At 38.2% G+C, this 13,524-nt stretch overlaps 1 protein-coding gene across 1 annotated transcript; it reads left to right on the forward strand.

Moving 5' to 3' along the window:
* Positions 1–611: 611 nt before the first annotated feature.
* On the forward strand, positions 612–1,382 carry LOC130053472 (uncharacterized protein K02A2.6-like). Its single transcript, XM_056160780.1, has one exon. The coding sequence runs from the start codon at positions 612–614 to the stop codon at positions 1,380–1,382; it is 771 nt and encodes a 256-aa protein (XP_056016755.1).
* Positions 1,383–13,524: the final 12,142 nt, after the last annotated feature.

The raw sequence follows: 13,524 nt of genomic DNA on the forward strand, positions 1-13,524 counted from the left end.
GCATCTAACTCATGGTGACGATGATGTAACATGACACTGAGTCTATGCACACGCATCGTCTGCCAGCTGTTCTTCATCGGATGCTTGTAGCACACAACACCATACTTGTTGTTGTTGCTTCTAGCCCCCGTCCAAATACGACAATGACCATTTAAACCTGGGGCAGAGCCCGAGTGCACCTTTTCCAAATATTTGTCAAAAAAAGCTTCCATGCTTAGAAAATGAAAGTAAGCCACTGACGAAAATGCATTAGTCCAAGGCCAAATCTTACGTCAACTTCTTAACGACCTATCTCATTTGCATAAATCAGGTCAAACAGTCTGTGTATTGAGAACAGTACCCCCACCCACCCCCACCCCACTTTTTTCATAACTTTTCTCCCAGGTATTATTCAAAATTAATTTTTTAGACTTAAAATTCTCATCGTTAATCATCATTAGTCCCCTCCTATACAAAAATGTCCGAAAAGTTGATTAATGCGAATTTTGACCTTTGATCTGATAGGACACAGACTACATGTACGTGATAAAGTTCTAGCATTGGGTCTTGCGGGACACCCTGGCATTGTTATCATGAAGCAGCGATTGTGATCGAAGGTGTGGTGACCTAAAATGGACCAAGACATTGAACAGTGGAGCAAATCTTGTTATGGCTGTCAGTTAGTATTGCAACCTGAAAAGGTGGAGCCAATGCACATTCCATGGGAGCATTTAGCAGCTGATTTCCTAGGACCGTTGCTATCCGGAGATTACATTTTTACTATAGTAGATTATTATTCCAGATGGATTGATTTGGCTGTTATGAAATCTACAACGGCAGAGAAATTGGTGGAGGTGTTGACACAGATTTTCAGTACACATGAGTTACCTGTTTCTATAACAATAGACAATGGACCACAATTTGTTAGTGAATTTTTCAAAACATATTGTGAAACTAATGGAATCATCCATAGGAGGACGACCCCATTGTGGCCACAGGCCAATGGAGAAATAGAACGTCAAAACAGATCAATATTGAAGAGACTGAAGATTGCACAAGCAGAGAAGAAAGACTGGAAATCCGAACTTCTGACTTATTTGTTGATGTATCGTTCATCACCACATACAACAACAGGAGTGTATCCGGCTGAGTTGTTGTTCCGCCGTGTTATTCGTACAAAATCACCAGATATTCACAAGTACAGTGAGACAGATTCTACAGTTAGAGATAGAGATACAGAGAAGAAGGCTAAAGGGAAAATGTATTCTGATGCTAAGAGAAGAGCTATAACTAGTGACATAAAACCTGGTGATCTCACTTTGATGAAGAAAAACAAGGAAAACAAGCTATCAGCAACATATCATAGTGATCCATTCAAAGTTGTCGAGAAAAAATGGGAATAGTGTTGTTTTGTTATCGAAGGAAGGAGTTCAATACAAAAGAAATGTGTCTCATTTGAAAAGGTTTGTGAATTGGAAAATCTAGTTCCTAGTCAAAATGTGTGTGATAAAAATATGCTTTCGGGTGATGTCCGGGAAACATCCTTAGGAAATTTGTCGGCAGAGGAATCTGAAAACGATGGTCAAAATCAGGCGACAAGTCCACCGAAATTTAGTCGACCAGCAAGACAAAGGTCTTTGCCAGCGAAATTTAAGGACTTTGTGATGAACTAACGTGTACAAGTACTGTGACAGAATGATGAACTTTGTAATTGTTCGAATAATATGCTAAAGTTAATCGTTCATGAAATTTCTCCATTTACTTTTTATTTTGACAGTATTACTACTTATTGAAATGAAAAGGGAGAGGATTGTAGTGTATGATCAATTATTATTTCATTATATTCTAAGAAGGATAACTCTTCATTATTGTTATATTGATTATCTCCCTTGTATTTGGCCGCAAGTATAGAATTCAATAAATGTCTGAATGATTAACATCAGGATATAGGGCTCACGGCGGGTGTGACCGGTCAACAGGGGATGCTTACTCCTCCTAGGCACCTGATCCCACCTCTGGTGTGTCCAGGGGTCCGTGTTTGCCCAACTATCTATTTTGTATTGCTTGTAGGAGTTGAAATTGATCACTGTTCGTTATCTTCACCTTGCATGTGTTGAATCACGCTGCCTGAGTTATTGGTTTAATCCGATGTTTATCATTTCTTGGAACACTACACTCAGTATCCCTTGCTTGTCGTAAGAGGCGATTAAATGGGGCGGTCCTTCGGATGAGAGCGCAACAACCAAGGTCCCGTGTCACAGCAGGTGTGGCACGATAAAGATAATTCCCTGCTCAAAGGCCATAAGCGCCGAGCATAGACCTAAATTTGCAACCCTTCACCGGCAATGGTGACATCTCCAAATGAGTGAAATATTCGCGAGAAGGACGTTAAACAACATTCAATCAATCAATCATATATTCCCTAATTAAAACCGCTTAAGTCACATAGTGTTTGATTCAGACTCAGTAAGTCACAGTCTCTGATTCAGTCTCAATACGTCACATAGTCTCTGATTCAAATTTGACACGTCACACAGTCTCTGATTCAGTCTCAACACGTCACATAGTCTCTTTTTCAGTCTCAACGCGTCACACAGTCTCTGATTCAGTCTCAACACGTCACATAGTCTCTGATTCAGACTCAACACGTCACACAGTCTCTGATTCAGTCTCAACACGTCACATAGTCTCTGATTCAGACTCAACACGTCACATAGTCTCTGATTCAGTCTCGACACGTGACATAGTCTCTGATTCAGTCTCGACACGTCACACAGTCTCTGATTCAGACTTGACACGTCACACAGTCTCTTATTCAGTCTCAACACGTCACATAGTCTCTTATTCAGTCTCAACACGTCACATAGTCTCTGATTCAGACTCAACACGTCACATAGTCTCTGATTCAGTCTCAACACGTCACATAGTCTCTGATTCAGACTTGACACGTCACACAGTTTCTAATTAAGTCTCAAAACGTCACATAGTCTCTGATTCAGACTCAACACCTCACACAGTCTCTGATTCCGTCACAACACGTCACACAGTCTCTGATTCAGACTCAACACGTCACATAGTCTCTGATTCAGACTCAACGCGTCACATAGTCTCTGATTCAGACTCAACACGTCACATAGTCTCTGATTCAGACTCAACACGTCACATAGTCTCTGATTCAGACTCAACACGTCACATAGTCTCTGATTCAGACTCAACACGTCACATAGTCTCTGATCCAGTCTTAACACGCCACATAGTCTCTGATTCAGTCTCAACACGTCACATAGTCTCTTTTTCAGACTTAACACATCACACAGTCTCTGCTTCAGTTTCAACAACATCAAAATTAAATCTTTCTAAGGCCAGATGCGTCACATCTTACATCAGTATTTTTTTTACCGACGTGGAACTATCTGCACTCATATTTTTTATTGTATTTTAGTTGTATGCACACGAAAGGCAGAAGAAATATATCGCGACAGAATATGCATTCTTCAAAGTAGTACTCTAAGACACGCCGTGTTTTCTTTTTACATTTATTCCCCTTTACAGATATCTCATAACTTTTATAAGATATCTTATATCAGTTCTACTGTGGTTGTCCTATGTCCCCCATGGGACGAAGTGGATTAAGTAAGTAAGTAAGTTATATCAGTTCTAAGTTTATGAGGTATATTATATCTTTTATAAGATATCTTATAAAAAATATGAGATATCTTATATTTTTTCTTTATAAAATGTCTTATAAAACATATAAGATATCTTATATGTTTTATATGATATCTCATAAACATTATAAGCTATCTTATACATTTTATAAGATATATCATAAATGAATTTTTATAAGATATATCATACACTTTTATAAGATATCTTATAAAAGAAAGTTGATAAGATATATCATATATTTCATATGATATCTCATGAGCTTTATGACATATATTGTTTAATAAATTAGATATCTTGTAAAGTTTATGAGATATCTTATACAGTTTATAGTAGATTTTATGAGATATATTATAAACTGTAAATTATATGAGAGATCTTATAAAATGTGTTAGATATTTTTTTATAAAAAAAGAAGATACCTCATAAATCATATAAGATATCTTTATAGAGGAATGAATATAAATATGACGTACCATGGTACTCTACATCGCCATAATGGCTGACTTCCTTTTAAAACATGGTTGAAATTTTAAATATCAGCAATATTTGTCTATTCCTCTTAGATTTGATTACCTAGGTGAATAGCTCAGTAGGTTAGCAGGTCGACTACTGAACTGTTGATCGCTGGTTCGAGTCTAGCAGCGGTTTTATATCTTTTATCGAATTGCTTTCTACTAATACTGATATTTGACCAAATAAAGCAAATTTGGAAGTTTTCAATTTCAAAACTTTGTTGCACATATCCTCCACTTTTCATCCATATCGAATTTCTCTGGTGTAGTATTCCTCCTTTAGTGTTGACAATGATTTATACACATGCGCACCAAGACTTCTACAATCTCTACACACTTTCTATAGGCAGGAAACATACGGTATCATTTTCTTTCAGATATATTTTCACTTACCATTTAGACTGATACCATGCATTCTAATATTCCGTGGGCTTACATCTTCTTACTCAGTCTAACTTGTTTAGAAAAGTTTTGATTTGTCTCGAAGTAACGAAGTTGCATTTTAAGATATACCCTGTACACATTCTAGTTTTAGTCCTTCGGTCTGGCTCTTCTGCATTACGAATAACACTGAGAAAATGGAAAAGACCTACGAGATGGCTCTCGTGATTGTATATACAAATATTATGAAGATGCATTGCATGTCGCAAATCATATCCGACGATGGTAGCAAATTTAACGCTTATGCATACGCAGACATTTGTGTGGCTTAACACCAGGACCCGGTTGTATCAACGAGTCATTAAATTTAATGTGACATTAACCCTGAAGAACTACACCGTATAACAGTTCATAGTTTATTCCACATCATACATGCGCACATGCACACTTTGGCGCCTACACTCTAAAACTAACTTCCCATCCTCGGATGTACAAAGAGCCGTAACTCTATACTATACTCTTAAGCAATGATTAACCAAATACAGTAATGTCCCTTTACATTATCATTCATAATAATACACTACATTACCCCCTTTTCTAAGAATTAAGTATCATTCACAAAATGCTAAGTAACTGCATTATAATTACACAACATCCAAATATTTTATAATCAATCTAAATCAGAGACACATTTGAGTCAATAACAAAAAAGTAGCATTTATACAATCACATTTACACACGAACAAAATTACATCACAAAGTCCTCAAAACGTTTCGGTTGTTGCCTGACTCGAGTCGACATCCTACGTTCGGGTTCGAATTTCGGAGAGGCCAATTTCGGAAAGGCCTTCACTGAATCTGAAGACGGTATACCAGTCTGCCCCGAAGACACACAAACTGGTTCCGGTTCACTCGGAACTTCTGGAATATCCAATTGAATATCCTCTTCCTGATATTTTTTCACGAATTCACTATTGCGCTTATAGCACACACCATCTGGCGATTTCACAACACAACTATTTCCCCGTTTCTGTAGGAGTTGAAATGGTTCGGAGTGATACGGTGTATCCATCTTTTGCTTGCTTGACATTTTCACAAGAACGGAATCTCCTGGTTCCACATCACTCTCTACCGCACCGCGTCTGTTGTCGACATACACCTTATTTCTGTTCTTGGAATATGCATCATGTTCGCGCGCTTCTTCATCAAAAACATTTTCCGAAGTCTCTAATTATGGCAATTTTGTTCGCAAAGTACGTCGAAACATCAATTCCGCTGGCGAAACTCCAGTCGTGCTGTGTGGTGTTGTTCGATACGCAAATAAATATTATCGAACTTCCTTTCTCCAATCTTTAGATTTCGCTTGAGCGATTCGAATTCTCTTCATCAACGACCTGTTTTGTCGTTCCACTTCCCCATTTGCTGCAGGGTGTAATGGGGTCACTGCTCTGTGTTTTATTCCATTTTCTGCCATGTAGTTAGCGAATGTTTCAGATTTGAACTGAGGCCCGTTATCTGATGTAATAGACACTGGTAATCCGTTCCGACAAAACATCCCTTCAAGACTGTCGATAAGTTTTTCACTGGTTATGTCTTTGGTTATTTCAATTTCGTAGTATCGGCTGAAATAATCCACCACAACAAAAACATATTGTCCTGATGTTAATGGTCTTAGTAGATCGATAGACAAATCTTGCCATGGTCCTGTTGGTAATACTGTGGGTTTGATAGGCTCAGGGTTTGGAAATGCACTAGTAATCTGACATCCATGACATGATTTTACATATTTCTCAACGTCTTTGTCCATACCAGGCCACCAAACCTTTGTTCTCAACTGTTGCTTAGTACCCACAATTCCTCTTAGATTTGATTACAGGACTGTTTTCGTAGACTTTCAGGAATCACAATTCTTGATCCACGTAACACTAGATATCCTATACAGCACAATTCATTGCGAAATGGTGAATAATGACTACAGGATTTGTCCCATCTGTTTTCTTTGATGAATTTTCGAACTCCAATAAGTTCCTCATCTTTCTTTGAATCTTCTTCAACTTCACGTGTAGACATTGATCAGGGAGTTGCTTCCTTTGCCACAAATTTCACATAGTCCTCAGATTCCTGTGAATCTTTGCTTCCAGAATGTGATTTGTCTACTAAACGTGACAACGCATCTGCAATGTTCTGACGACCTGGTGCATATTTCACTTTGAAGTTGTAATTCATAAGTTTCAACATCCATCGTTCAATTCTAGCGTTGGGTCGAGATTTCCTTCCATAAAGAACTTCCAATGGCTTATGGTCAGTCACCAGTTCAAACTCCACACCATACAAGTAAATGTGAAACTTCTCACAAACCCAAACAACAGCTAAGGCTTCTTTTTCTGTTGTCGAATAATTTCGTTCCGCTAATGTCAATGTTCTACTGGCGTAACTGATTGCTCGAGCTTCGCCCCTGTACTCCTGAAGTAACACTGCACTAAGCCCAACATTACTCGCACCAGTCACTAATTGTGTTTTCTTTGCATCCAGCCGGAAGTGTCCTAATGCTTTCACATTACTCAAACAGTTTTTTAGTGTTTCAAAACGCCTCTTCTGTTTTTCTCCCCAAACAAATGTTGAATTCTTCTTTGTCAACCGTCTCATTGGTTCGGCCACGGTTGCCAGATTTGGAATGTATCTCGCACTGAAGTTTACAAGTCCTAAGAAACTTTTCACTTCGGACACACTTGTCGGCTCCTTAGCATCAAGTAACGACTTGATTCTCTGACTTGTAGGTCCAATACCATTCATTGATAACACATATCCCATAAATGTTATCTTGTTCATTTTGAACTCGCACTTGTTACGATTAAGAGTCAGTCCTTTTTGTTTTAGTCTCTGTAACACAACACGCAGTCTTTCATCGTGTTCTTGTTCATTGCGACCATGGACAACAATGTCATCTGAAATGTTCTTTACTCCTTCACAGTCATGGAATACTTGAGAAATCACTTGTTGAGACTGTTCGGGAGCAGATGATATACCAAACATTAGTCTTTTGTATTGGTATAAGCCTTTATATGTCACAAAAGTAGTGATCTCCCTCGATGATTCGTCTAACTCGATTTGATGGTAACCACTCCTGAGATCAAGTTTGCTAAATATCTCACTTCCATTGACGTTATACAGAATTTCATCTACTGTGGGTATAGGGTGTCTTTCACGAACAATCGCAGCATTGGCTTGTCTCATGTCCACACACAACCTAATGTCACCATTCGGTTTTGGTACAACAAAGACTGGACTAACCCATGGTGTTGGATCATTGAGTCTCTCAATTATATCCTGTGATTCAAGTTCCTCTAGTTGCTGACCTACTTTGTCCCTCAAACTATACGGAATACGATACATCACTTGTGCAACAGGTTTCACACGCTTATCAATATGCAGTTTTAACTTAAAGTCTTTCAACTTTCCAATGCCATCAAAATAGTCATGGAATTCACGAATGATGTTATCTGATTTCAGAGTATTAACTCCAAGTTTCAAAATGCCTAACTTCATTGCAGTATCTTTTCCCAATAATGCTGGTCCTCCTCCATTTAGCACCAAGATTTCAGCTTCACTCCAGTTGTCTGTATCAGGAATAGAAATATGTGCATGGAATTGTCCTAACAAGTTTAATGTTTGCATCATATGCATACAGTTTTTTTCACACATTTTTCTGAATGGCACTTCAAATGTTTCTTTTTCAGTTCTTCCCACTGTTCTTTGTCAATTATATTCACTGACGCACTGCTGTCAATAATAAATTCAACTGGGTGACCTCCAAAACTGACCTTGACTCTGTCACTGGACTTCCCCGATATACCAACACTAAATGCATACATATCGCTCATATTGTCATCTTGTAATCCAGAATCTAGCATCTGAACTTTCCCTCGTATGTCTGGTTTACGTTTTCCTGACTTCGGTTTGGTCATACAACATTTCATAAAATGTCCAATTTTGCCACATTTTTTACAGTTCTGATCTCTTGCAGGACATGACAAATCCTTTGCAAAGTGTCCTTGTTTTCCACATCGGAAACACATTTTATCATGTATATCAATTTTCACAGTCTCACCTTTGCATTTTGGCTTAGCTCCGGCTCCATGAATTCTGTTCACCGACGGTGTTGTATCTGAATCCATATGCTTCGCTTGAGCTTCTGTCATTTCTACTGTAGACGCAATAGTTCGCAACTGTGTCAACGTTAAATCTTTTCCTCTCTCTAGCAGCTTTGCAAGAATTCTATGAGATTGGCATTTTTCAATAACTTGATCCCGAATTTGTTCATCAACATTAGCAAAGTCACAGAGCACTGCTTGTTGTCTCAGTCTTATAATAAACTGCGCCACCGTTTCCTTGTCAGTTTGCGTAATTTTCCGGAACACATATCGTTCATACTGCACATTTACTTTGTTCTCGAAATGTTTGTCCAGCGTTTTTACCGCAACTGTGTATATTGTGTCACCATGTTCACTATCAACTTCTGTGAACGTGAAATAAATGTCTTGCACGTCTGGCCCAGCACAATGTAACAACAATGCTTTCTTCTGGTCTGGGTCACTTACCCCCTTTCCAGTTGCGAAAAGTTCAAAACTCCTATGCCATCTTTTCCATGCCTGATTTAACTGCGATTATTCTGCATTGGGGTCGAACTTTCCCCACCCCGTTCAGTTCAATGAGCGTACCCATTTCTCCTCAGGAAATGTATATCACCACTGTTCCTTTGAATTTTTCATTCCTCGTCGCCAATTGAAGAACTACACCGTATAACAGTTCATAGTTTATTCCACATCATTCATGCAAACTTTGGCGCCTACACTCTAAAACTAACTTCCCATCCCCGGATGTACAAAGAGCCGTAACTCTATACTATACTCCTAAGCAATGATTAACCAAATACAGTTATGTCCCTTTACATTATCATTCATAATAATACACTACAAACCCTAATAAGTTATTAAATCCTTAATGTGGCATTAGTTAATGGGTTCATTAAATACCGTTGTATTAAATCTTTATTAAACTCACATTAGTTAATATGACATTAGATATCGAAACTCTCATTAAACCAACATCAACGATTAGTACCAATCTCATAATGCAATGTAATGTTTACTTCCTGTTTATTACATTGTCTGCTGTATTTTGTTTACGTGTATTCTTAGTGATTACAACACCGGCTTTGATGAAAGGTCTGATGATCAAATAAAATATAATCCAGAAATCAAGGAGAAAATTTCGACAGTAGACCGATTCACGGGGTATAAAGAACTTTACCGAAAGAAATTTCGGAGATATGTCGTTGTTTATTTATGTTTTTGCATACCATTCCAATCAGATTCTGGCGTTGATTTCACAAGACCCGATCTTAGGTTTTACTTCTATTGACGGTCTTCAGTCTTGCAATTCTTTATTGTCGCATTATATCTGATTGGCTTGCGTCATCTTTTTAAAAAGTCTACACACTTCAAATACTCATGCTAGTCTAAATAATCAAATTTCAAATTAAGAATATCTTTAAAGTTCTATAAACTTATATCAAAGCTAGATTTTTACCATGGAATAATTTAGGTTGTCATTTCTTTCAATTATTTTTATTTTTAAAAGAAGCGCTTCCATATGTTTTCATTAATTGCAAAGAATACAGTGTATATTCCTTCAAACTTATCTACAGGGTATCGTATATGTTTTGTTTTTTTAAATTTCCTTTCTTCACAGACAGTTTTCTCACATTACTTTACATCAATCCAGTATGATCACAAATTGTTTGAACATTGATACAATGATCTCCTTTTCTGTTAACAAATGCAGGCCCATTCTCTTATGTTTTCGGATGCATGGTTCTTGGATTCTAACAGTGTTCCGTCTATAGATCAGATACAGTCTATCCCTCTTGGAAAACCAGCTACTTTGGGAGGGGGGGGGGGTTCTTATTCGTGTTAAGATCCTCGCCAGACGGCCATTTAATATCTTGAGGTGTATGATCGAGTCACCAACGTTTGTGAAACGCTTTGTGCTACTTGGGTCACAGGGGCTAAGCCCGTTTTGGGCCCGAACTCTGTGATATCATAAATATATTTATGGTATCACAGAGTTCGGGCCCAAAACGGGCTTAGCCCCTGTGACTTGGGTCTGCCCAAATTGTATCACAATTTTTTTTTAAATAAAACTCCCGATAACATACACGTTGCATCGTTTTTAAAGGGGTGGGGAGAATTTGATTTTTCTAGATTTCTTCACCAGCACAATTCAATTTCGTTACTTTGAAACACCCCCCCCCCCCTTTATACACGGTCCTCAATTTTTAAATCATTATAAATCGCAAGTGGGTGGGTGATTTGGAGAACTCATATATGCTTTAAGCCGCTTGTAAATTGTAAATTGTTCCCCATATTGATTCATAGCCACTACTATTGAAAATCAGAAACAGTGTGTATGAATAGGGGGTGGGGGGGGGGGGGGGTCGGGTCACTCAATATACATGCATCTTTATTTGCATATCGTTGTTAAACCCACAAACCCACCCCACCCCCGATTTTCACGCCTAGCTTGCAAAAAAACATAAGTCAATTAAAATCTGAATTCAAAAGAAAGTGAAAGTTTAATGTTCTATTTTTTTTTTTATTTAACCCCCACCCTCACCATATGATCACCTCGTTTTGAAAATACATTTTTCACACAGTGCCCACCAAATATGTACGAACTATTTTGATACATGGTTAGGAATTTTCACATCTGAATCTATATGAATTAGAGATATATCCACCTCTGAAATTATAGTGTAATATAAATTTTGGAAAGTTTTTACTTCTAAAAACATAATAACATAAAATACCACAGCAACTTTATTGTAAAGATATTAAAAGTTTCAGGTTTTAGGTCAGGTTATACGCATATCTTGAAAGGGGGGGGGGTGTTGTTCTTTAAACTACATGTGCGATCCATTTGCTTTTGTGTGTGTATACATGTATATCTTTAATTTGAATTGATGTGTGCATTTGACACACATATAACAGAAGTTGCCCTCTTGTTCATTGTATTGTTAGATCCGCCTCGTCTTACGTATTATGACACACGAAATGACGTCACTCCGACACTATACAGAAATCGATTAGTATGTAAATGTGTACATGTAGGCCTACATGTTTTCATATCTTTGGATTGGACTATTATACTTTGTATTTACCTGTTGTTCTCTGGACAATGCGTGTGACCCATTTATTAGTCATCCATAATTTTGCCGATTGACTCTTTGCGGAAAAGGTACTATCGTCTTTTTATATTAATCATTCGAATTTCCTCGTCAGTCACATTTTGGAGTAAAATTCGCTCGCAGAAGACTCCATCGTTTCATCACCTGCCCAACTCTCCAACCGCTCTGTTAGTTGCCATATTTAATGACCACTTAATGTACCCCCAAACCTACATTAAAGTTGATGAATTTAATAAAGGCTTTAATGTCGCATAGAATATTGATACAACCGGGGTCCTGAGTATCTTCAGGATTTTGCAGAATTTCAAAAGGTACGATTTTCCATGTATGGTACTATTGGAAATATATATTACAGTACCAACAACAACCTACATTCATCCCGTGGGGATCTGGGTTAGAATAGGTCTTCAGTACCTCCCTTGCTTGTCGTAAGAGGGGACTATAAAGGGGCGGCCCTTCGGATGAGACCGCGAAAACCGAGGACCCGTGTCACAGCAGGCGTGGCACGATCAAGATCCATCCCTGCGTAAAGGCTGTAAGCGCCGAGCATAAGCCTACATTTTACAGCCCTTCACCGGCAATGGTGACGTCTCCAACGTCTCCATATGGGAGAAATATTCTCGAGTGGGATGTTAAACAATAAACAATTAATCAACCTACAGTAAGAACTCATACACTGTATATATTTCGGGCTGTAGTATTTTGGATGTTATCAGAAAAGATAGTGATTTAAAACACAATGCGTATTCATTATCTTAATTATCCGTGTAGCAGTTATAAAGCAATTTCCTTGCTCTCTCTCTCTCTCTCTCTCTCTCTCTCTCTCTCCCAATCGAGCGATCAACGATGAAACCTGATAAGTGAGGAGACGTCCTCACAATGTCTAGAGGAGAATACATGGACATGTTATTGTTGACCTCGTGAGATACAGTTTTATTCAGAGGGTTTTGACACAAACTGAACAACCTGGTATATATAGTATGGTAGTGAGAAGGGAGCTAACAAAGCAGCCATAAATTCTCGGTTGCTCGCTTCAAACTCTCAAACCTTAGGTATTAATCGTGATAATACATAAAAAGTTTTCTCAGTTGAAAGCCAGAATATTGTTTTGTTTTATAATACAAAAATCGTTTACCTGACTTCACAGGAACTTTGAAAAAATAAGTCCAACCTCCGAGAATTAGGTCGCCGTCGTTTACCCTACACAATTTTCTCTATGCAATTTTCCTTCATTACGTTGGATTCACAGGCACTCGACGTTTTAAATATCTATAATAAAAAAAATTGTCTTCCTGTAAACATAATATTGACAAGGTATACCACGCCGCCATCTTGGTTTTCGTTTTTATCAGCTGCATCGCTTGAAAATTTCGGCGAAAAGTTCGATATAATACAATAATTAGAACCCTACCGTCTAGCAACAACTCTGTCAATATCCTATCTGTCGCATCGTTATGGAAAACTCGAAATAATGTCCATTGATCAGATATAATCAAGCATCAACTATCGTCTACTGCTCCTCATGCCTCAAAATGCGATAAATCCTGATCTAGGGACGGAAGTTGACATCATTATGCAAATGAGAATTCCCTTGCTAATGTACCCACTGACGCTTGTGCCGGGGGAGGGGGGGGGGGCACTGAATGCAGGGTAGTTGCAGTCCTGCAAACAATAAAACTCTGCACAATTGTGTGGTTTCGGGACAGGCTGGCATGGGAAATTTAGTAAATCTATCAC

The sequence above is a fragment of the Ostrea edulis genome, chromosome 3 (genome assembly GCF_947568905.1).
Source record: "Ostrea edulis chromosome 3, xbOstEdul1.1, whole genome shotgun sequence".
Classification (NCBI taxonomy): domain Eukaryota; kingdom Metazoa; phylum Mollusca; class Bivalvia; order Ostreida; family Ostreidae; genus Ostrea; species Ostrea edulis.

Coding starts and splice junctions, on each gene's coding strand:
- LOC130053472 (XM_056160780.1), top strand. CDS start 612: ATGGACCAAGACATTGAACAGTGGAGCAAATCTTGTTATGGCTGTCAG.